Here is a 25,394-nt window from a genome sequence, read left to right on the forward strand (position 1 = left end):
CTTGAGAGAGGTAGGGTCTAATTTTCCTCTATGGTGTATATGAACAAACACTAAGCAGCCAAATACTTTAGGGTCTAAGGAAGAGAGTAGTTTGGTGTGTGGAAAGGCTTGTAGAAGGACTTGGCTGGGAGTTTTGAAGTTTAGAACTCTGGAAGGCATTCTGTTGATGAGATAGGTTGCTGTGAGTACAGCTTCTCCCCATAATTGTTTTGGCACATGAGTAGAGAGCATAAGGGATCTAGCAACTTCCAACAGATGTCTATTCTTCCTTTCAGCCACTCCATTTTGTTGTGGAGTGTTAACACAAGAGCTTATATGGATAATGCCTTGATTTAGACAATAAGTATTAAGGCTAGAATTGAAATATTCATTGGCATTATCAATTTTTAGGATTTGGATTTTAGTTTGGAATTGGGTTTGTATCATGGCATAAAAGTTTTGGAAAATCTGGCTGACTTCAGATTTTTCTTTCAAAAGGAATAACCAAGTCAATCTAGTGTGATCATCAACAAATGAGACAAACCACCGAGTTCCAGTTATATTGTGCACTTGTGAGGGGCCCCATACATCACTATGAATCATTGCAAATGGATGTGATGGTTTATATGAAATGGTGGGATAGCTACTGCGAACATGTTTAGAGAGTTGACATATTTCACATTTGAAGGATTGTGAGCTTTTATTGGAAAAGAAGGATGGAAACAGCTTTTCAAGGTACATGAAGTTTGGATGACCAAGACGATAATGTCATAACAGAACTTCACTATCTTTATTAACATGAAAATTTAAAGTTGACTGACCCTTGGATGATACATAGCTTCTATTTTGAGTTTGCTTTAGAAGAATCTCACTTTTGAGCAGATAGAGCCCAGAACACATCTTAGCACTGCCAATCTTCTTCCCCGTATCCAAATCCTGAAATATACACAAATGAGGAAAGAATTTAGCAACACAATTCAGGTCATGAGTCAATTTGCTAATTGAGAGTAGGTTGCAGTCTAGGTTAGGAACATGGAGAATAGAGTTTAGGATCATGTCCCTTGAGAGTCTACTCAACCCTATTCCCTTTACTTGGGAGGAAGACCCATCAGCTATACGGACTGTAGAATTATTAGTGCACTGATTGTATTCATTAAGAAGAGTGACATCTCCTGTCATATGGTCTGATGCTCCGGAGTCGATGATCCAAGAGCTTGAGTGTTTCTTACTAACAGTAAGGGCTGTTGAAAATTTACCTTTTTGTGCTGACAGACCAGATCCAGAACCAGAGGCTGACATACTTGGTTGAGACAGTGAATTCTGACTGAAGAGTTTCTGTAAGATCTCAAGTTGTTCCTTGCTGAAAGGACTTGTTTCCGTTGGCAGAATGGTGTTCTTATCTTGGTTGTTATCTGAGATAACATTGTTGGCACGTCTGTCTTTGTCATTTATTGATTTTGATGGTTTCCAATCAGCAGGTTTGCCATGAATCTTCCAGCAATTTTCCTTGACATGTCCTGGTTTGTTGCAGTGATCACACCAGGGTCTTCCTTTCCTCTGTCGGTTATCATAGTTGCTGTTTGAATAGCCTCGAGTAGCAAGGGCAGATCCTTCCATTATATGAGCTGAGTTGTGAGGTCCCATCATTACTTTCTTTCTACTTTCTTCACGTCTAACCTCAGAGAATGCTTCTCTGAGATTTGGAAGAGGTTTGGTTCCCATTATTCTTCCTCTGACTTCATCAAGGTTCTTGTTGAGCCCAAGAAGAAATTTAAAAGTTCTTTTCTGCTCAACAATTCTTCTATATAGGACTGTGTCTTCAGGGTAATTCCAGTTGTGAATTTCAAACATATCTAGGTGCTGCCAATGACGGCAAAGAGTGTTGAAGTATTGAGTAATAGAAAGTTCTCCTTGGCGTAGATCATGTAACACTGCCTCAATCTCAAATAGTTCTGATGTATTTTCAGAACTTGAGTAGGTTTCTCTTGCTGCTTCCCAGATTTCCTTTGCTGTTCCATATAGGAGAAAATTTTCTCCAATTTCATTGGTCATTGAATTGATCAGCCATGACATTACCATATGATTTTCAGTCTTCCATGTTCGGAACATGGGATCATTCTTTTCTGGTATGATGATATCCCCTGTGAGGTAGTCATCTCTGCCCTTTCCACAAATAAACATCATGATTGATGATGACCATTGAAATTATATCCATTGAGTTTGTGTCCTGTGATTTGGTGTGATGTGCCTTCAGTGCCTCCTGAAAGGCTACCATGAGAGGTTGTTCCTGGCTGTGAGGTCACCTCAGAGAGAGAGCTTTGTCCTGCTGCTGCCATGCCTTAGAGAAGCAGATTAGGGTTCAAGAGTAGGCTCTGATACCATGAAGAATTTTGAGAGAAGTCTTTCTCTTTTCTTAATATTACTAGCAGTATGTTTGTACAATAAATATGGAAGAGAAGCTAACCTACTAACCCTCAAAACAAGAAATAAATACTAGATAGGAAAGTATCCTACACTAAACTAGAAAGCAATAATCTAGAGAATTTGGATAGTTAATACCAGATTCTCTTTCCTAAACCATATATACTAAGATTTCTTTAAGATCCTAACTAATTTTGAGACTGATTTCCACACTCTTATAGTTTCAGGTTCGAGCTATTTGGTTGCTAATATGATGATTATTGGAGGCTTACATAGCCATTAACTTCAGGACCCGTAAGATTAGTCGAGTTGCACACAAGCTGTCCGGATACTCACATTAATAAAAAAAATAAAAAATTCATCGCATTGGCAATGTCTCTCTTCCTAAGCATCCACAGAACAAAAGAGAGGAGTTGCTGCTACTGTGGCCACCATCCACAGAATCGCAGCCACAAAGAGAGGAGTTGCCGCAACTGTGGCCACCATCCACAGAATAGCAGCCACAGCCACAGCCACTCCACCATCCACTATCGACCAACCCACCTTCATCACGAGGTTGTTTTTGCCAAGTCCTAGAGATATAGGCTCTGAAGATTTTCAAGGGAACTCATTATCGACTACTAGCACGGGTTCAGTCTTTTCTAGATCAACATGAAGGGATAGATGGAGATTCACCATATTCCCCTTTACCTGTAGCGTCGACCATCTTTAATAACTCCATGGCTGGAAGATCTGATTTCAATTATTCAGAACCACCATCATCAACAGGGCATTATGTTTCTCAAGACAAGATTAGGTTGGGCTTAATGTCTGTTGGGATCGAGCCTTTGGCGCATAATGTTGATGTAGATCCACAAGCAGCAATCACATGAGTCTCTCCTGGCAATACTCGGAATTAGGATGGTTATTCATTCCATTGCGACACCCCTCGATCATGGGTGTGAGAAATTCATCAATCTCAAATCATTTATGGTTTCTTTATTATAGAGAGAGAGATAGAGAGGGTGAGATTGTATATGGGTGTGAGATTGATGAATTCTTTTATCAGAGATTAGACATTTTAGAATAAATGTTAATTTTGTACAGTTTCGAGAACAGACAAGGGCAAGAATCGAGCTTGATCTCCTCATTTAATACTTGTTTGCAACATCAAAAAACATGAACATACTCTTACATTACAATACATTTGTAACCTTACCTGTGATAAAAGCGTAACAATCATTTCATCCCAACAACACTCTTAAATATAAGGTCATGATCAACACAACCAAAAAGGTTCTGCTCGGACTGGCGAGTGAAGGTGCACCAGAAAAACTAAATCTCCGAGCCTGGTCCCTGCAGAATGTAAAATCAGACCATTAACAGAGTAGATCGCATTAAGTAATTACAATGAACTCTAGTCTACAGCCATTCAACTTTGTGAAATGGAAACCAGGTAGGAAAAAAACTTGTCCAAGAATGTTCCGATATCAATAATTTTGTATGATTTGCACACCATGCTTTGGTTCCAGTATATGATGAGATATCCAGAAACGTCATGGAAAAGGAACAGAACCACCAAGAAAAGATCAAACTTCGAACAAAATTAATTCGAAACTTAGGGCCTAGATGGATAGACTTCCAGTAAATGTATAATTAACTAAGAATATTAACAGGATAAATCAAGTATAGTCGTGTTTCTGAAATCTTACTTCTGTAAGGATGAGAGTATGCCACAATATATAGTATTATCAGGCAAAGGAGCCTCGGATTTGTCGATCTCTGGATTCATAATGCTCAAATATACTTCTTGGCCCAGATACCATGAGTCAAGATTCTCTGAACGGAGATTCCAAATGCCAGCATTGTCAAGAGAAACTAAAATAGCTGTCCAAGCTCCTGGAAAGACCTGTTGTCAGAAGAGAAATAAGAACTGTGTCTAAATGTTAGTGGCTTAAACAGTCTACCAATTCCCCTTTCCATTCCTCAGATGAACTAGGCATAAAATGAAACGCAAACCACCCAAACTCACCTAAGATTTCATCATTCAATGGAAGAGTTGTCATACCTATTGGCATTCAAAACTATGTAGTTAATTTACTTCCTTGGTGACCTTTTTGAGCAACTTGGTACCGAAACAATCATTACATTCAAAAGGAAACTGTGTCCTTGCAACCCCATTATTCTTGCTGTTATGTTCCCTTGCATGTCATGATTCCATCATAGCATATACAGTTCGTTGTTCATGCATGTAAATATGAGCACAGCCTATTCTCCACCTTGGCAAAATTTAGCTTTCCTATCAGTAATATAATTTAGAGCAATTTCCAGTTTTCCTTAAAAATTTATAAAGCATATTAGCAGTTATTCTAATCCCACAACTGCCAGCCCATTGAGCAGGGCTGGGTGATTGGATTAGCCTGATTGTCAACTGTATTTCAGTCTAACCCTTTCTCTTATAGCTTTCCAATGGAAAACCTGTTGGGCCGTGGCTTGATACAACCATTTGCAATGACAGTTACAAGATAGAAGTACCTGTGTAGTGCTGCGAGCAACGCCGTCCCATTTATTGTACGTGCTTCTGCTATTCTCTGTCCACACTCCAAAATCCATACTACAGAGCAGACAGGAAATTTGAGAACTATGTTTGAATATCTGAGTTCCCTTACTTAGGTTTAGAGACAGTAAGGGCATCAAAAATAAAAGCTCACCCCACAACAAAAAATGCATATCCATCCATATGGTAGCTCTGGACAGCGGTATCATTGTTCTGAAAGATAATCTCCATGAACCCTTTGAAAGTGCCATTGATTAGGGAAGTATCAACTTTGGGAGGTCTATTCATCTGTGCGTTGGGGAAGTCAAGCTTGTAGACCCCTGGGATGTTATATTGCTGGGCAAGCTTTAGCGGTGTTGAAGGTGGTAAATATGAAATGCCATTGAGGGTAGTACACCACTTCCCATCAATAAGCTCTGCAGGTCTATTGACGATCACATATACATCTGTCACGGTAATCTGACCATACTTAAAAGATCCCTGTGGATTTGGGCGAGCAGCACCAGCAGAGACGTTCCATCTGAAAATATGTATTGTCATACCGAAAGAGAATCTATTAACAAGGAGAAACCATGAAAATCAAAGGTGACAAAAATTATCAGCAACAGCAACCATGAAAATTAAACGCGGTTCCATGCATATGAATTTCATGGAAATGAAGTAGATAAAGAACCAAATAATAGATTTCCCAATCTCATTGTGGCTTAAAGTTTCCATTTCTGTAAAATCAGTGATCAAACTGTCCGGAATATAATTCATTCCAGATTATTGAATCACTCAACAACTACATTAAGCATAATAATATCTTTCAATTGCTCAAAACGTTGGAGGTTAACAATAACTTCAATGTTAATCCAAAATGATGTATACTTAACTACAACCTTATCGATCTTGCTTGATTCATTGAGAAAAACGAGTCGTATTCATTAGGAGGATCAGGAAGAGGACCTGAAGCAGGTCCCTGAGAATTGGCATAGTGTAGGATAGCAACTCCAGAAGCTTTGGATGAATTGACATATCGAGGACTTGCAACGATGTAGTAATCACTGCTAGCAGTTTGATCCATTGTAACCAGGAACGAGTACGACTGCCCTACATGAATATCCATGTTCGTGTAGTTCTGCTGCACAGTGTATGATCCTTCAGTCTCCACCAGAAGCAAGTTGTGGTTTTGTATTCTGAAATTCAAGCTGGTTGAGATACCAACATTATGCACCCGGAACCTGTACGTGCTTCCTGTACAAAAATATAAAGCATTTTTTTAATCAAGAAAGCAAGAAAAGGAATTTACAGCATCTTAAATCATAAGAAACAAAATTTGTATCTTAAACTTTGATCACAATTGTGAGAAAAGGCAGCTTAAAAAAAAAAAAAGCTTTGTCATGCTTTTCAGAAATTTTGGGGAAGTTCAAAATAGAATGGCACAATTAATTCTTCCATGGAAAATTCAAGTTCTGGTGAAATAAGAGCAATTTGAGCATTGAATACAGGGGCACACACATACCAGGTTCAACGTTTATTATCTGGTAAGCAATGCCTCCTTGTACAAGTGCCTCGTCATATCTGTACGGACCAAATCCATTGATAAGAATACCATCTGGAACTCCTAGGTCTTCTCCATTTTCAACATCTTTCCTCAGTTTCTGTTTCCCCATAAATATTGGCAAATTATAGAACAAACTAAAGTAGCTAGCATTCAGCACAAGCAGTAAGAAAAAAGAGAAGAAAACACCATCCCTACAAACCTTATGACTTTTAGTATACCAGTCACTAATAAAAAGGACAACATCTGCATCAGGTACCGCGAATGGTAGTGGAATAACATCTCTATTGTTTATAATGACCCCTCCATATCCACCAGCTGATCTCTGGAAGTTGAGGGAAGGAAAGTAAAAGAAACTTCCTATCTGATCTTTGACTTGGAACTGATATGTCCAATTCCACCCAGCTGGGATTGGACAATTAGTCCCTAAAACACCATCTTGCCAGGAGTTTTTCCTGTGCTGTACACCATTCCTACATTGAGCCCAACCAACATTAAATCATCAATCCTTCAATTACCAGATTTTGATATCAACTTTAACAATTACACACGGCCGTAAACAAACAATATACCATGTAATAAGCAAAGGTTCATCGAGATCATTCTTGACATTGACAACAACGTTCCAGTTAGTAGTGACATTAAGAATTGGTCCTGGAAATTGCCTGTTAATGCCAATCACCTGGAATTTTATTTAAATCACAAAAAGGATCATGGGTCTGCGACCAACATCATTTTAGACTTAAGGAACACAAATAAGAAAACAAGGACATAATTCAACTACCATGAACTTTGTGGATATATATATATATATATATATATATATGTTAAACTGTACAAATTACTACATATCTTGAATTATACTATACATGCATGAGTGGATTGAATAAGAAGAAGAACCTGTTGTTTAATTCCAAGTGGAGAGGCAGTGAGGTAGGAGACAGTCCAGTCAAAGAACACATAAGGGTCACCAGCGAAAGAACCAGTGACCAAACATAGCACTAGCACTACATATGTGCATGAACATGGCGCGATAGAGGGCATTGGATCCCTGCCCCTCTCTCTCTCTCTCTCTCTCTCTTAACTTGCTATGGTTATCTTATTCTTATCTCCGTCGAGATTCCTTGCTAAAAAAATTGCAAGCGTTGTGTCTGTTTGCTTTAAGAAACGGGAGTAGTGGTCGTGGCGCTGTGAGAAAAGGAAAAAAGTCACATGGCAGTGGCAGTGTAATGTGCCGTTTGCTGACAGCTTGGAAGCGGAGATGACTGCCCCACTTCTTTTGGCAGGGCCCAGTTTTTGCAGATTTCGAGGGATTTAGAGCCACAGCCAGTGGAAGTGAGTAGTGAGCCACTGGTCACGGTGGTGGTACTTTCTGTCAATCTTGGACGTGTTTGTCAAAAAGGAACCAAATGAAATGGGAATCTGACCATTTCTTTCACCGACAGATCAAGCTCGGGATCCTAATCTCCAACCCCCCTGATATGGGTGCTTGCTATCATGGAAATAATTTACAGAAAGGAGCTGTGTTTATTTAATTTAATTATAGAAAATAAATTAAATTCGATCCTAGTTATAGTTACTTGAAAGTTGAAACCATGGAAGTAGGGGGGGAAATCCTAATTTTCTGTGAAAATAAAGATTCACATGATTTCCAATTTCCATAAGAGGATTTTTTTTTTTAATTTCTGGTTTTAAACTACACAATAAGGATAGTTTGTTTTTGTAAATTAAATGAAGAAATTAAGAAAATTAAGAATCGAGCCTTTACTTTAAATAAAAAAAACAATTTAACACGAATGCATAAAGGATTCAACTTTAAAACAGTAAATAATTACTCGTGATTACGAGGCCTGAAAAACGACCCAGGCTTATAAGCACCAAGATTGGAGTTTGAGTCCAAAGATAATTTCATCTGAAAAACTATTTTTTATAATTTTATTTTAAATTAATATTTTTTGATATTATCAGATTATTTTGATGATGAACTAATGTTAAAAATACTTTTTAAAAAATAAAAAATATATTATTTTGATGAATTTTTAAAAATAAATATTTTTTAAAACAACTTGCAATATACTTTCAACCATTTATTGAATCATTCCATTGAAAGTCAAACAAGCATGGAGTATGAAGTTGATATAAAAAAGGACAAGGAAACATCTTTTCTTCCCAAAGCAACAGGAAATGGTGAAGATGGAGGTTGAAGGCAGTGATTTGGTTGACATTTCAGAAAAGGAGATTTAGTTTGTGAAGATCCTAATTATAATGTTATGTTTAAAGTATACATATATATTTTATAAAATATCTTTATATTAATATTTATTTTAATATTTACGAGGTTTGTTTAGCTCAGGATGAATAGGATTTTTTCCCCCATAAAAACTGATTATTATTATTATTATTGAATTTAGAACTTATTTGGAAAAATCTCAATCCATATTTTTATTAATTTAAATGGTTAAAAAACACACACTTGCTCGAGAAACACTATTTTTTAAAAAATTTAAAAGGTATAACTTAACTTGTTAGGTTCTGAGTTTATTCCTCAAAAATCACTAGTTTAAGTTTTATAAACTTCAAAGCTACTAAAAATTTATATGATCATTAATTTTAGAAATTATAAAATTAATTAAAATATTTATAAATTAGTCCAGATATAATGTTAATCCAGCAAAAACTGATTTTTTCCACTTATAAAATTAAGGCTTATAAAATTCAGCCGGAAAAAATTTCGTGCTTGATCTAGATTGCAGGAGGTTACGGCTCATGATTATTTATATTCAAAGATTAGCTAATATTTTAAATATATTATTATTTTATTCGTATAAAAGTGAAACTTAAGAATAATAATAATGATAAATTATATATCCTGACACCTGGCTATTTTTATGCGGAGACAAAATCATAATCATACTCGAAGGCCACACACCCCCATCCTTCACATGTCATGTCTCTCCCTTCTACTGTCAAGTCAAAAAGTTTTTTTTTTTCTTTACAAACGAGAGTGAAGTTTATATTATTATTATTATTTTTCCTTTTCAGCTATATGAATAATGATGAGTTGTTAGAAAATAATTTTTTTAAAAAAATAAATTTTAAAAAGTAAATTAATTTTTAATATTTGATAGTGTAATAAAAAATAAGTTAAAAAATATTTTCTAGTATTTAATTATATCATAAAAAATAAGCTGAAAAATAACTTATTAATGTTTTATTTTTCTCAAGTTTATTAAAATAATAAGGAATAAATCTTATAGATTAAAAAGTTGAATGAGAATGAAATTGAAAAAAAATATAATTTCATAAATTATCTCAAATAAAATAAATAATAATCAAAATAATAGATCAAATTTAAAAAATAAAAAATTAAGAAATTAAAATAATAATAATTAACATTTCATAAATTTTTTCAAATAAAATAAGTAACAATCAAAAGAATAAGGATCAAATTTGATAGATAAAAAATTTTAATAAAAAAATGATAAGGAAAAAACAAATAATAATTATAAAAATGAGGACCAAAGTTAATATAAAAATTAAATTTTAAGAGATAAAATTAAAAAATAAATATTCAAAACAAAATATATATAGCAATCAAAAGTTTGAGGATCAAATTTGATATAATCAGCAAATATTATGATATTTCTAAATTTTTCACAACTTCCGAAAAGTGTTTTCCGCCCAAATTTTTCAGGAAAACACTTTCCTGGAAATCAAGCCAAATTTTCCTTTGACCGGAAAGTGTTTTCCGTCGACCAACTTTCCTAATGACAAACAAACACAGGAAAGTTTGGAAAGTGGTTTCCCGGAAACTACTTTCCGGAAAACAAACATAGCCCTCAGTGTTCTAAAGAAGTATAAGATTTTTTTTCAAATTATTTTGTTATTTAGAAATATATTAAATTAATATCTTTTTTATTTTTTAAAAAATATTTTTGATTTCAATACATTAAAATAATTTAAAATACTAAAAAAATTAATTTAAATCAAAGAAAAAAATATAAAAATTTTAATTTTTTTTAAAAGCGTTTTTAAAACGCAAAAACAAACAAATGTATTAGCGGTTGTGGTTCAATTTCAAAGTGTTTTTCGCTCTGAAATACATTAAAATAATATATATTTTTTATTTTTTAAAAATTATTTTTGACATCAACACATCAAAATGATCTAAAAACATTAAAAAAAATATTTATTTGAAGTAAAGAAAAAAAATAAAAAATTTGAAATTTTTCCAAAAGCGTTTTTGAAACGCAAAAACAAACATGTGTGTTAGCAGTTGCGGTTCCAAGTGTTTTTCATTTAGAAGTTCATCAAAATAATATATTTTTTATTTTTAAAAAATTATTTTTAATATCAACACATCAAAAACATCTTAAAAACATTTTAAAAAAAATTTCAAACAAAAAAATTCTAAATCTTGCAGTAACGTTGTTTGAACAGCGTTGCGTTCTCAATCAGGCTAAAAAGGACTAATCTAATCATCACAACAAGAACGAGGGGCCAACTTGAACTTTTTCTTAAATAGGAATACTAATAATTATCACCATAATTACCCACTACTGTCACTTGAGCTCAAATATTTGTTTTGATGGCAAGGAGAGGCCATTATTCAGCTGCTTCAGGTTTCACACTCGAGTCATACACATCACATCATCCGTTTCTTTAGGAGGTGACAGCTCTGCATTGATTGACTTGGCTCGGGGAAATATTCTATTTTCAATCTTATAATTTACCTTTTATAAAATAATTTAAAATATAATCTAATATTTTATCTTTTATAAAATAATTACTGGACAAAAACAAAAACTACGTTGTAAACAAACTACTGGACACCCTCTTGTATGCTTTCAGTTACTGGTCTTTGACAGTTTTGTATCAAGTTGTTACCCGAAAGCAACTTCTTTTTATTATTTTTATTACCACTCCTTAAATCAAGCTTTCCTCATGTACTATTTATTATAGCACTGCATCGTCATCATCACACCCTCCATGCACACTCAGCACCTTCACTCTCTCAGCAAGCGCGTAACATCCACTTCCAACGTATTTTCAAACCTTAAACACCACCTCCTCGTCCCGCTTGCCAAACTTCTTTTCGGTGGCCCTCCAGCTCACCCCTAAACGGCCCCTACAATCAAGCCGCAATTACAAAACCACCATTAAAACAAATCCAAGTGGCACTTTGCTATTAGCAAACCCCACGAGAACACCATGCCTTACCGTAGAGAAACATGCCTCCTAAGGACCCCACAATACACCACCAATAATTGATCAGTCTCCTCATCCTCTCTGTATGCAAGCTGGCACCGCTGTCTTGTCCTCCTCTCCTCCTACTTCTTCGAGCTACAATCTTTCCGCGACCATCTCTCTCTCTGCAAAAAATCCTTAAACCCTAACCCTAATTTCTTCCCCAATCTGTAAATAACCATTAAATTCATGCTCTAACCACGCAAGCAACCAAAAAAAAATGAAGAAAATGCTTCGTTTAATCTGTTTCCTCTCATTTCTCCTAATCTCAGTCCCAACCGTATGTTCTGATAAAAATCAATCGATTTACGATGTCTTGAAAGCCCACGGGCTGCCGATGGGGTTGTTACCGACGGGAGTGAAGGAATTCAACATCGACGAAACGGGGCGTTTCGAGGTACACCTCGATCAGGCTTGCAATGCTAAATTTGAGAGTGAATTGCATTACGATATGAATGTTACGGGGAGTTTGAGTTTCGGGCAGATCGGGGCTTTATCGGGGATTTCGGCCCAGGAGTTGTTTTTGTGGTTTCCTGTTAAGGGAATTCGTGTTGACGTGCCGAGTTCTGGTCTTATTTATTTCGATGTTGGTGTTGTTTTTAAGCAGTTCTCGCTTTCCTTGTTTGAGATGCCTAGGGATTGTGTTGCTGTTCGTGATGAGGAAATTGAGGCTGTTCGGCATGGGAAGTTTATTGCTGATGCTGTCGCCAAGGTTTAGTCTCATTCATTGTCTTTTTTCTTAATCAGATTTAATCAATAATTTGTGTTTTGAGCTTCATTTCCGATTGAAATTCAGCAAAAAACTGAACTGGATAATGTGGTTTACAAATTCATGTTGTACGCCCAACATTGATTATTTTTTGTGGGGACGAGAGATCTTTACGTTGGTTGATGTTTTTGACTCTCTCTTTTTTTGTGTGTGTTTGCGGTCTGATGTTTTGTTAATTTTTGTGCAGAGTCAATCTGGGAAGTTAAGATATGGGCTTGATCAGGAAAATTTTGGGAGGGATTTCCTGTAGTGTGTGCGGGAGAAGGTTACTTATGATGTGCACTAGCTCAATCAATTTGTGGGTTCTTCATTTTACCTTGTAAATCTCTTCAGCAGAGAGTCTGCTTAGCAGGTCTAATGCTTCCATTCAGTGTGTTTGCTTGCGTTCATTTATCCCATATAGTGCAGATTATGGAAAGTAGGGGATCCAGCTCTTGTTTATTCATGGACTCCGTGTGGATTTGATTGAGTTGAAAGGGAAAATTTAAGGAGGCTGCAGTGTGATGACCGTCCGCGTCCTGCTTGCAGAAGATAGAGGGAGACAGGAGCAATTCGGTTGAGGTGATTTCAGGTGATAAATTCAATATAAGTTCAATTTATATGTTAATTTGTTGTATTATGAATACAAAATATGCGTGTCATCCATATGGAGTCGCTTTTTGTAGTGTAAGTGTTTTAGATGGACGAGAGGCACATACTCAATGATATAAAAGTTCAGGAATAAAAGGCTTCTTCTTGCTCAATTATATGTTTCCTTCTACAAGTGTGATGGAATTTTTTTTTTCATTTTTACTACACCATTCTTCTCGGTCAAGTTTTTTTTTTTTTTTTTTTTGAACTTTTCTCGTGTATTTTTTCTTGAGATTCCATCCTAGGGTATTGACTTTTCTCTAACGGCTAATCCATCAATTAATTGGTAATCTACATTTTCTTTAACCGACTTGTATTCATGTTGTTATGCTTAGGTGTAAATCTCCAGAGTCTCTACTGTCAGAGAATTTGAGCTGAGGAATTGACTTTCTTACTTATAAAAATAGAATCCTGCAACCAGATATTGCTTTCCTACTCCGAGAGTTTTTTTAGGGCTTGGGGGGTTGGCTAGGAAAAATGACTGAGAGCTTTTAGTTTCAGGATTTTCAATTTGGTACAGGAATTATGAATTCTTGATGTACAAATTCATGATGTACAACTGTGCTATATTATTATGCACAAGTCTAGTGAGATTTACATTGAAGGTAATGTTTCAGATGTAGCTTCTGTACTAACTCATCCTCCATGATCCTTTACCTGTTCCCTGATAATCTTTCCTTCTCTCATCATGAAAGGGCTGAACTCTGACATGATTATAAACTTTAACTTGCCTTATGTTCAGAAAATGTTAGCCTTTTCCCTTTCTTTAAGTTGGGAGACTAGCTCAAAATTTAGAGTGTTCTGGTTTAAGGGCGACTGATTTTCAGGTTGGATAATCTAGCCTGTTGTAAAAGCATACGGAAACTACACTTGATTTGATCTTAGAACAGTCAGATTAGGACCTTGACTGGCTTGGTAATTATATCCAACCAGCATAAGCTGGCCTTACTTACCACTTAGGAAGTGATGATCTGCCTATGTTAGTGCATGGCCCCAAGTTGCAAAATGCAAATTAGTCCATACCCTAGGTTATCTATGTATCAAGTAAACCTACAGCCTTTTTGCAATGAATTACTTCTCAGTTGGTGATCTGGCATTAATAACCTAGAGGACCTGTAAGAGATACTGCAGTGTTTGCGCAGAAGGAATTTCTGGTTGAGGTAGTAAATAAAACAAGAATGCATATTTTTTTTTTCTGCTTACTGATTTAGCTGGAGGTTTAATCCTGACATTCTGATATGCTACAGTTTTTTGTTAAAAAGCGCTGTGGTTGAACCAGATAGACCAAGATCTAGTTTCTCTCAGTTTTTTGATTGCTTGCCAGTTGGTCCGACATGGTTTCTGGACAGTCCTGCATATTCTTGAACAATTATTCATTCATTTTATCGTGTGTTTCATTATTGTCATAGAATTATTGTATAGAATAAAGTCCCATCACTTGGAGGTTTAGACGGGACAAAATGGGATGGACTCGGTTGCCTTCTCTTGGCTTGTTCTGTGTTCCGTGTATGGTAATAGTTAAAAGACATTAATACGGTGTTTCATTGTCTAGGATGGTATCCATGTTGAACTCCGATGCTAATATAGAAAGGTTAGATCTTTCATTAATGGAAGGGCATGCGTATTTGATCCCTAAAAATCCCACATGCAATACCAGCCAGTTGTTGTTTTTGACCAACATGCATGTGGTAGTGATCCTGCTTTTGTATACTTGTTTGATCTTTACTGTTGCAAGTCTGATATGCGCAGCATGTAAGCTGTATCGTGTATGACCAATATTTGTATGAGCTCTGGGTGTGATGAGAAAATGGCATGACCCACCCTTTCTAACGGGGATGATGGCAATGTTCATCCATTATTTGTGTATCTTGTGTGGCAATACAATTATTGATCAAGACGGTCCTATTCTTTGGTACTTGCGCTCATTCTGTCAGTATGAACAAAAGGTGAACTGTGCTTGTGGACTGACCAGGTTAACTATATTTCTTTCTATTTAATACTTGGACTCTTGTTATAAAGTTATCGATCCAAGATAAAGGAGACCCAAGATAAAGGAGACGACATGTTTTTGTGGGAAGGTGAGTTAAAATCTTATCTTTGCATTTGACCGAGAAGACTTCAAATACTTGTTTATTCGCAGCTTGATGACCTTACAGTTCCAGTAATTCTCCCATTCATGATCCTTAAAATATTTTTTTATGTCCTGCACTCTGATTTGGTCTTTGTCCTCTCAATTTCAAACACACTAACCTTACTTTATTTATGCTGTAAAGCCTGTTTAGCTTGATAGGTTGTAGTGGATGGTGGACTAAAATTAAATCCCATGTTCGGTATCCAGCTGCAAATTAGACCGTGTTTAGGTTTGGTGTCTTGTGTATAAGAGCAGTCCCCTTGAGTGAATCCCATGTTAGGTTTGTGTCTAAAAGTATACATTTTGTGATCAACATCTGCTATCTGCTTTTAATTGCTTTGTTTGTTTGTTTTTTTGGTTCTGGATGAAAGTATTTGCGAATTTGCCATATGCACGCAAGGGTTAATCCAAGAGTGCGTGTTATGGGAGCTTATATGTCTTATAGCTAGCTAGCTAGCTAGCTAGCATCACTCCAATTTGACTGTGATGCATCAACATGGATAAGGTATTCTGCAACATGATTTTTTAATCCAGATTGGCTCTTTGCAACAGTGCATTTTAAGCATGCGATGCTTCATTTATAGCTGCCAGCCTTCATCTTTGATTTGCTGTCATCTCTCACTACTTTTATTGGATTGTTCGATCTAACTGGGACGACCAATCATGTGCAGCAGCAATCAGCATCATGTTTTATCTACAGTTAATTATATTGTCCTTGTAGTTTAGCTGAAACTAATTTAATTAGTCCTTATTGTTTTAAAAACCATATATTTAATCCCTATGTTTTTTAAATCAATTTATAACTTTATCTTCTCTGTTTATTTCATATTCTTTCCAATTTATCTTGATTTTTTGTTTTTATAAATAGAAAAAGAAAAAGAAAAGGATAGGATATGGTGGAAGGACTTATGAGAGAAGAAGACATTTGATGAAACAAGATATTATTAAATTAAGTATGATTAATGCAATATATATATGTGTGACGTGGCAGTTTATGAGTAGGATAATAATTATTCAATTTAATGGTTTGATAGGTTTGTTTGGGGTTAGTTTTAGTTAAAAAAAAATTAAAAATTAAAAATTAAAGAATAGGGACTATATTTGATTATTAAAAGATGATGAAATTGAAAATAAATTGTAATGCTATAAAATAATTCAAATAAAAAATATTAATCAAAAGTAATTATAAGAATAAGGATTAAATTTGATAAATTAAAAAAAATTAAATGAGGATGAAAATGAAAATAAATTTTAAATCTATAAAATATTTAAAATAAAAAAATATCAATTGAAAAAACATGGATCAATTGCAAAGAAAAAACAGATTGAAGGGGCTATTGTGAAATTTTGAAAGGTCAAGTGTTAGAATTGAAAATGAAAGAGAAAAGAAGAGAGGAAAAAGAATTGTATCAACACCAAACCACAGGGAATAACATCACACGCACCACTTAAGAAGATAGGCCCCGGCACGAGGAATCTAAACACACAAAGGAATGCCATTTTTGGATGTTGTAATCTATCACGCTCATTGTAAGCACAACAAGGAAACTTACTCTCTAACAACAAGTTTCATGCACGCGTAAACAGCTTTTTCTTATATATATATAATAAAATATCAAATTGCAAACCAAATCTTTTTTTTTTTAAAATGAAAATACAAATAAACTCCTGAAACAAGGTAAGGAAATTTGGATTTTAAGGGCAAAAAATCATTTTATCATGCTATGAAAAGTAAAATATCGAAAAAGCTCGACCATAGTTAAATAACCTTTTGTTTTTAAGGGCAATTAAATAATTTTATTGTACAAAAAATCTGAAAATACCAAGTTACTCCCGGTCAAATCTAAAAAAATTAAACCATGTTACTCCTAATAATCCATTTAATAGTTTTTTTTAAAAGATTACAATATTAATTTTACTATTACAAACCATAATACATCAAGACATTTTTACCGCGCTTACCTACATCCTTTAGGTTTTCAAGTCTTGGCTTCTATTTCCTTTACATTGATGGGGTGAATAACAAGATGATAGAGCTTATTATTGTACAAAAACATTAAAATTAAAAACACAATTGTAGTTCTAAAAGAAATGTTAAAACTCTCAACTTTTTATTAATCAATGTCTTCTCCCACAAGGCTTGTACAACTTTTTCTTTCTTTCTTTTAAATAGAAAATTTAGAGAGCCCTAAACTATCAAATAGAATAAATAAATAAATAAAATAAAATAAAAATAGAATCTACTAGTTTTTTTAATATGTAATTTGCCAAATAAAAATGAACATAAAACTCAAAAAATAATATATCACATGCTAGACAAATAAAGGTATTTTTTTAACAAAAATTTAATTCAGTACAATTTCATACAACTTAGAATTAAATTTGAAAATTATAAGTTAGATTGTGATTTGTTAATATTGAAAAACATTTGGGTACTTATTCAAATTCAGTATTAAAGCTTATAATTAAACTAGCCAATGTAATTGTGCTTTGTCACGGCTTGGATCAAAAGTTTTTTTTTTAATACAAAAAAAGTGCGAGCATTGTCAATGTGTTTTTTAGTTTGATGATTTTTTTTTAATTTTATGATTTTTTTATTACGAATCAAAAACTTGATTCGTGCAATTAATGAAATAAATCAAGAATTATATATGGTAATAAATGTTAGAATGAGATGTTGATACATATCAAGGACTAAAAGAGAAGCTGAGAGATAGAAGTATGATCTCGTATTACATGGAGCTATTTAATTATTTTTTTCAATTAATTATATGTTAATAAATTATAGTGAAGATGGTCTTTTTTATGGAAATTGAAGCCTTGCGAAGGCAAGGCATAGGAAGATCTAGAAACCAAACAAGAAATTAAAAAAAAAGAATTCTAGAAACTAAGGAGAAGAAATAAAGAAATACTTAGGTTGTGTGTTGCTAGACCTTAGAAGATAGTGAAAGTAGATTATTAGAAGAAGGAAATCTGTGAGAAAGATGGAAAGAGCGAAGCTAAGTGAAGTGAGAGTGGACTTCAAATCTAAGTTTATATTACTTTCTATAGTTTTGGTAATCTTCTTTTTGAAAATGTAAAAACAAATATAAAAATCAAGTTTACTTGATTTTACTTAATTTTACTAGATTTCAGTCTAGATTTATTATTTTTTAAAATTTGCACAATAAATATATGTTTAATAGTACAATTATACGATTTTATGAGTCAACTTGTGATTCTAACAATATTGGTCCAAATAATAGGGGTTACACTTCATTCTCATTAGGATGTAGGTAATTCAATGTTATTTTGCAATTATATACATTTATATTGTCTAATTGTAACTTTAAAAATACAATTAAAATTATATATTTGTAATGTTAGATGGTGTGCTAGTAGATTATTTTATAATAATCCAACATATTGTGTTGTCATTTTATTGGAAGAAAATAGATAGACAGCAACATATCCAGGTATTTTTTGAACCATTTGTTAAGAACATCAACAAATTATTATTGTTTAATATTTATGATACTTATCTTCTACAAGTCATGTGGACCTTGTATGAGGATAAATTGGTAATTGCTCTAGTTTTTTGTATTACTAGGACAAGCATATAGACATCAATGATCCCATTGATAGTTTTTTATATGGTTAAGCTACATTGCCCAGCTCAGGTAATGCGAAAATTTGGTTATAGATATAGCACATTCTAATCAACATTGATATGAGTGGTGCATTTTGTGCCACAAATTATCGAGGTAAAAATTGTAATTATGACTGGTTAAGCTATCATAGAGCTAATGTATCACAATGGGATGAACAGAGAAATGAAATATTTACAAAGATGCATCATGTGATTATAGAGGATAAGTAAATGATTTAATACATGAGTATCACACATTGGGTTATTACACCGGATCTCGAGTAGGTTCCTCCACCTACAAACATGCAATACAAGCAACATGCTCACCAGATTCAGAATATTGTAAGTAATTAAATATTTTTAGAATTAATATATGTTAAATGATGCGTTTTATTTATAAATATTTTAATTTAACATTAATGTTTTATTAATTTTGAATTGACTTGTTGCTACGAAAGGATCAAAAGGCCACATTTATACTTTGTAATATTGATGAAGAACACAAAGGATACACTTATACATCTTGATGGTTCAATGTTTACCGTAATGCACTTGAGAACTTTGAAGAGATGTTAACTCTTGATGATGTCGTGGTAGAGGATGAGGTCACTCAAGTAGGAGCAAGATGTAGTCGTGCTATTGATGAGCCCAGATCATCTAATAAACAACGTAAATGTAGATAGATAGATGAGTCATGTTGATATATTTTGGGATTTCAATTGTTTAAGTATTTCATATTTCTTTTGTATATATGTATGTTATTTGCATTTGTCTCATGAAAACATTCTTATTTAAAACTATTGCTCATAAAATGTGGTGGGTGAAAATAATTGAGTTTTGTGTTTTTAGTGGTAAGCCTAAGACTACTTTTAATTATGAAATGTGAGAATTTATTGCGTTTGATTATTGTGGTTATTTGCATATATTTAAAAGGTGACAAAATTTTGAGTGAAGTTTCTAAATAGAGGAAACTTTACCAAAATTTTGTTAAAATTAAATTTTTTTTATTTTTAAAATCATTAACTAAATTAAATGTAAGAGTAACAAACTAAATAACCATTGAAATTACAGTTATCATGTTATTCAATGATAAATCTCATAAGAACCCTTCTTGTTAGATTTGGAAGCAAGAGAATTTTGTTGCTGGATTTTCGTGGGATGGATGGGGTACTGGAATTTAACTGATGTCGCAGTTTAGAAGCCTAACATTTAATGGATATCATATTTTTCAACAGCGACTTATACTTGTTGCGATTCTGAAATGCAACATTAATTACTTATCGCGTTTCAGAACTGCAATATCAATTACATATCGCTTTTCAGAATTGCGACATTTTCAAATTGTGCTCCTTCATCAAAACTTTTTCTACCATGTTAATTTATCAAATCATTTTACTTTCTATGCTAATAGTTCAATGCACCCCATGTTTTTGTAAGAACAAAGTTTCTTGGGCAAAAAGAGAGGGATGGAAATGGTTAAATATTTTGTTTTTTCAAGTGAAAATTCTCCCGGGTCAGATTTAAAAATTCCCAAAGCATTGAGAAAACATATCTTGATGATATGATTTTCGTGGATTTTAGGAAAGCCAACCATACACTTTAGTCTTGATTCTTCCAACAATTGACAAAATCAAATCCTTGGTCAAGATCAACCCCTAACCTTTTAATTTCTAATTTAAACCCCTCAAAAAGAAAATTAAATCAAAAGTAAATGGAGTCAAACTAGATTAGTAAGAATGAGCTGCAATAAAAAGTCGTGATGACCATTTGTTTTTAATTTTCTTTCAATTTCTTCGGGTTATTACTGCCTACTTTTTTTTTTAAAAAAAAAATCGATTCATTTCTGTTGTTTAATTTTCTACCAAATAATTAAACAAAATCATCTTGCTGAACTATAAAATCTATATTTTTTTTCATTTTTAAAATACATTAACATAGTCTAAACATTAATTTTTTTATATAAAAATAAATTTAATCTGGCCCACATATTATCCAATATAAACAATGCTTTAGACAGTGTTTGACATTGCGGTTGGAAAATGCTTTTGAAGAATTTTGAAATTTTTTTATTTGTTTGCTTTAAATTAATATGTTTTTGATGTTTTCAGATGATTTTGATGTGTTAATGTCAAAAATAACTTTTAAAAATTAAAAAAAATACTTTAAAAAACAACTTATATATCTATTCTGAAAAGACAAAGCACGCGGCCAAGTGATGCAGAGCCTCAGCGTTTAGACATTCAAGAAAGAAACAACCTCATCATCCACGAATCCATTGGATTCTGTCTTTCTTCTTCTTATCACATAAAGTAAACGGCAAAATTAACCATCTGGACTCTGTCTTGATTGATACTCGACCGTAATTAGCAACTTCTAGTCCCAGCCACTACAAACTCTACACGTCACCACCAACTGCATGATCACGATAGAGAAGAACCACACCTGAGCATTCTCTCTTAATCACTAATATTAAAAAATTAAGATTAAAATACAATCCTTTTCTCCGCTACTAAAAGAAAGAGACAGTTTATTATAGCCTGGTTCCTGTATTTTAATGAAGCTAAAATACAGATCCTTATAGTCTTGGGAAATATATATATTAGTCCTTCTATTTGTCAATATTTTAATAACTTCTCTCTAAAGGTAAGACTTTCTGGTATTTTCGGACCAAAAAAAGAGTAATTGAAGATGATCGATGCTCGATAAGGGATTATGTTCATGCTAAGGGACCCCTTAATGAATTGTAGTAAAATATAGGTACTAAGTTATAATTGACTCAAAAATCCATAATATCTCCTCCCACACTCAAGCTCCATCTCCTCCTCATCTTTTCCTACAACTCCACCACCTCCCTTTCCCTCCCTACTTCGCCGGACTCCACCTCTCCCCGGCGGACCTACCTCTTTAACCACCTCAAGAAACAAAATCCGCTGCCACCCAACACCCCCCCTTTTTTTTTCCTTTGTGAAACACAATTAAATGGCCTTAATCTCCTCCATCTCCCCAATACCAGTACCAAAACTCTCAATCTCTACAAAAGCTCAGAACTTCGTTTCTCTAACTTCCTATTCTTCATTTACTTGCCATTCCCTTCCAATGAAACGATTAAATAAGGGCTGGCCGAAGAATGGAGCACTCTTTACATTTGCTTGTTCAACCTCACCGTTTATAGGAAGAGTTGGGTCACAGAGAAGAGAAGGCAACGTTTCTTTATTGCATTTTGGGATTAACCCAAATGCAGAGGTGGAAAAGACCGATTCTTCTCAGGTCTTATCAGCTATGCTTCCTTTTGTTGTTGCTGCCACCGCAATAGCTGCTCTTGCTCAGCCTGCCACTTTCACTTGGTTAGTTGCTTCTATATATAAATTTAATTTCCTTTTAGTATTCTTTTTTGTTACTAATCCTGAGAAAAAAATAGTCGCTGTTCAAGTAATTTTGGTTTAGTTAATGCGGGAACTTAGTCTTGTTCTTGGGATTGTCTCTGCTGCTTTTCCAGGATGGGTTGTGTTTGATTAGTCGTTTGTTGAGTCCCCGAGTTTTGATTGTTATTATATATATATATATATATATATATATATATATATATATATATATAATGGACACTTTTCGAAACTAATCAATATTAAACTAAACTTAGCTTACTTCGATGTTGTTCTGTTTCAATAATTTATTTTGATTTTTCTTATGAAGTTTGATTGATATAGTACTTCTTTAATTGCCAATAATTTATTTATTAAAGAACGTAATAGATGAATATGGTCAAAACTTGTGCTTTTTATTTCTTTCTGGTAGCTTTTCAGGATTTTTGTTGTATTCTTTTTCTGACTAAAAAGGCTTGAGACTGGTCTTTAAGGGCTCAAAAAGGAGTGTTGGATGCCTAATTTAGTTTGCAAGTTTGATTTTGAAACTTTGTTTCAGGGTATCTAAGGAGTTGTATGCTCCAGCACTTGGTGGGATCATGTTGTCAATTGGGATTAAACTTTCTATTCATGATTTTGCTCCTGCAATTAAACGGTATACGTTTTTTTCTCGTTAATTTAATTCCTTTCTTTGAACTGTTGAATGTATTATGTCAATTTGCAAAATTTAGAATCAAGTTCTTTATTTTTTCCATCTGTTGCAGACCTTTACCACTATCTGTTGGGTTTATCGCACAGTATGTGCTCAAACCAGGCCTTGGAGTATTAATTGCAAAGGCATTTGGGATGTCTCAGATGTTCTTTGCGGGTTTTGTCTTAACATCTTGTGTTGCAGGAGCTCAGTTATCCAGCTATGCTAGTTTCTTGAGTAAAGGGGATGTAGCCTTGAGCATTCTCCTTACTAGCTCCACTACCATTGCATCAGTCCTTTTCACACCTCTTTTAACTGGTCTTCTCATTGGCTCTGTAGTTCCTGTTGATGCCATTGCCATGTCAAAGTCAATCTTGCAGGTAATGAGAGCTCTTTACTAACTGATATGTTTTTAGATTCACTATTTTATTTCTCCTCCCTCAAGTTTAACATTAGATTCCCTTTTTTAAGGTTGTCCTTATTCCAGTCGCCCTCGGCCTCGTACTAAATACCTATGCAAAGGAAGTTGTAAATTTACTGAATCCTGTCATGCCATTTGTTGCTATGGTGTGCACTTCACTTTGTATTGGGAGTCCACTAGCAATAAATAGAAGTCAGATTCTTTCCAAAGAGGGTCTCTGGTTGATTTTTCCAGTATTGACATTTCATGCCGTGGCATTCACTTTGGGATATTGGGTCTCAAAAATTCCAGCTTTGAGGTAATTTCATAAATGCATTTTGGGTCGAGTGCATTTTGCAGTTTTAAAATTTAGAATTGATAAAAACCAGTCCTCATTGCCATTTGTCCTGTTTTGTGACCCCGCTTGTTGTGATCCTCATGCAATAGTTGTTCAAGTGATGTTCCCAGTCCCACTGTTATGAACTCCTCCTTTGGTTACTGTGCCAAAGCTATATACACCAATGGACTTGGTGATGGTTATGCTTATGTGGATGTTTGCAAATGTAATTTATTCTGGAAACCTCATATGACCATCTGACCTTCCCCACTGTCAGATTTCACACATTGTTGGTTATTATACTGTTGCTTATTTCTTTCCATTTCTACTGCTTATGTTGGATTTTCAACCCATTCTGCTACATCATTCTGTTTTTCTGAACTTTTTCTTACGAGTGAATATTTTAGAAGCTGAAGTCCCTTAGTGAGAGTTCAACTCATGACCCCCTGCTTTACACGGGAGGCTAATACCAGTTGAACCAAAGGCCAATTGATGTTCCAATGAACTTATAACCTGCCTTTTCCAGTCGCTGCCTCATGCCTTGAGATAATTCAACTTAACTTGAAATTTCTGAGAAGCTATTTGGTCCTGTGTGCTCTACGCAGACGTCGACTAATTCCTGGTAGAAAATTAGAGCAATGTTGGACTCCAGTTATTCTGATTTCTATCTCCTCTTTTGCCAGTTATAGCAACTCCCCTGACCTTTTGTGAATTCCTCAATAAGATGTTTGCTTTTAATATTGGCAATGCTCCTCAGAATAGGCTGAATGAAGGTTTGTGTAACAATCTAGAGCAGTTTATTTGCCCTTTAAAGCAGATTCTAGCAAATGCATGATTGGTTTTTGTTTTTTCATCTTCCTGTACGAACGAGTTAGAATTTTGTATGAAAGGGGATAAGAAGTTAACTTTTGTGGTTATTGTCACAGGCAAGAGGAAGAAGCCAGCAGGACAATTTCATTATGTACAGGAATGCAAAGCTCCACCTTGGCTGGACTTCTAGCTACCCATTTCCTTGGGAGCACACAGGCTGTCCCACCAGCATGCTCTGTAGTTGCCATGGCGATCATGGGTCTTTGTCTTGCCTCTTTCTGGGGTAATGGCTACAGGATAAGAGATATACCATCCTACCTTATCCCTCAATTTGGTTCTGCTGTCAAGGTTTAACATAGCAATTCCCAGGAGTGCTCTGTGGACTATGTGGACTAGGTGGAGCTAATTTCGCACATAAAGAGCACTGAAGGACCCCTGGTACTGATGATTGAACCATCTAAACAAGGTGAAAAATAGCAAGATAGTATACAGGAGCGGGGAGGTGGGTATAGATAGCGATACTGGCAGTGCCTGGTGTTGTATAGTTTAAAAGCTTTTTTCACCAGCTGCATCTTAAAGTTGCTACTATTGTATATATCAGAGGTATATAGATTACAAAATGTAGCGAATGCTTGAGATGCTCTATCTTTCTCTATAGCAATGGTTTGCTCCCTTGACTTTTTTGAGTTTGAATTTAAAAATCAGCATTTAAAGGAATTTATAGGAGGCCGATCTTGGCAACAAACCCTATGATCGTCGAGAAAGTAAAGTTGAACATCTGTTGATGAATAAACTGGTACTTGGCATGTTACCTCGCTTGAAGCCTAAACTTTGACCAAAATATGCAAGGTGTTTGATAGTCTAGGCTGGTCCTACATCCAACGAAAATAATCATCACAATTACCTTGTCCGA

The 25,394-nt window shown here is 34.4% G+C and overlaps 4 protein-coding genes across 6 annotated transcripts; 2 read left to right on the top strand and 2 right to left on the bottom strand.

Annotated features, from left to right (window-relative positions):
• Positions 1–447: 447 nt before the first annotated feature.
• LOC127904302 (uncharacterized) lies at positions 448–2,803 on the bottom strand. The gene is made up of 2 exons (XM_052447210.1): positions 1,236–2,803; positions 448–915 (listed from the first exon to the last, which is right to left on the bottom strand). Exons 1-2 carry the CDS (start codon positions 2,161–2,163, stop codon positions 881–883), a joined length of 963 nt encoding a protein of 320 aa, XP_052303170.1. The 5' UTR covers positions 2,164–2,803; the 3' UTR covers positions 448–880.
• Positions 2,804–3,501: 698 nt separating this feature from the next.
• On the bottom strand, positions 3,502–8,014 carry LOC7463379 (monocopper oxidase-like protein SKU5). Of its 3 annotated transcripts, none has more exons than XM_002321205.4 (9): positions 7,380–8,011; positions 7,052–7,161; positions 6,682–6,952; positions 6,441–6,579; positions 5,818–6,172; positions 5,091–5,456; positions 4,915–4,993; positions 4,092–4,288; positions 3,502–3,735 (listed from the first exon to the last, which is right to left on the bottom strand). In XM_002321205.4, exons 1-9 carry the CDS (start codon positions 7,521–7,523, stop codon positions 3,624–3,626), a joined length of 1,773 nt encoding a protein of 590 aa, XP_002321241.2. In that variant the 5' UTR covers positions 7,524–8,011; the 3' UTR covers positions 3,502–3,623. The 3 variants fall into 3 exon arrangements, 1 of the variants encoding a protein (XP_002321241.2); XR_002977595.2 differs by lacking the exon at positions 3,502–3,735 and adding an exon at positions 4,448–4,658 and having other exon boundaries at positions 4,143–4,288; positions 7,380–8,014; XR_002977596.2 differs by lacking the exon at positions 3,502–3,735 and adding an exon at positions 4,412–4,658 and having other exon boundaries at positions 4,144–4,288; positions 7,380–8,014.
• Positions 8,015–11,759: 3,745 nt separating this feature from the next.
• On the top strand, positions 11,760–13,238 carry LOC7463380 (uncharacterized). Its single transcript, XM_002320536.4, has 2 exons — positions 11,760–12,438; positions 12,683–13,238. Exons 1-2 carry the CDS (start codon positions 11,947–11,949, stop codon positions 12,743–12,745), a joined length of 555 nt encoding a protein of 184 aa, XP_002320572.2. The 5' UTR covers positions 11,760–11,946; the 3' UTR covers positions 12,746–13,238.
• Positions 13,239–21,692: 8,454 nt separating this feature from the next.
• On the top strand, positions 21,693–25,162 carry LOC7469381 (probable sodium/metabolite cotransporter BASS3, chloroplastic). Its single transcript, XM_002320537.4, has 5 exons — positions 21,693–22,228; positions 22,803–22,898; positions 23,008–23,314; positions 23,406–23,653; positions 24,598–25,162. The coding sequence occupies exons 1-5, from the start codon at positions 21,864–21,866 to the stop codon at positions 24,833–24,835; spliced, it is 1,254 nt and encodes a 417-aa protein (XP_002320573.1). The 5' UTR covers positions 21,693–21,863; the 3' UTR covers positions 24,836–25,162.
• Positions 25,163–25,394: the final 232 nt, after the last annotated feature.

Source organism: Populus trichocarpa, chromosome 14 (genome assembly GCF_000002775.5).
Source record: "Populus trichocarpa isolate Nisqually-1 chromosome 14, P.trichocarpa_v4.1, whole genome shotgun sequence".
Classification (NCBI taxonomy): Eukaryota; Viridiplantae; Streptophyta; class Magnoliopsida; order Malpighiales; family Salicaceae; genus Populus; species Populus trichocarpa.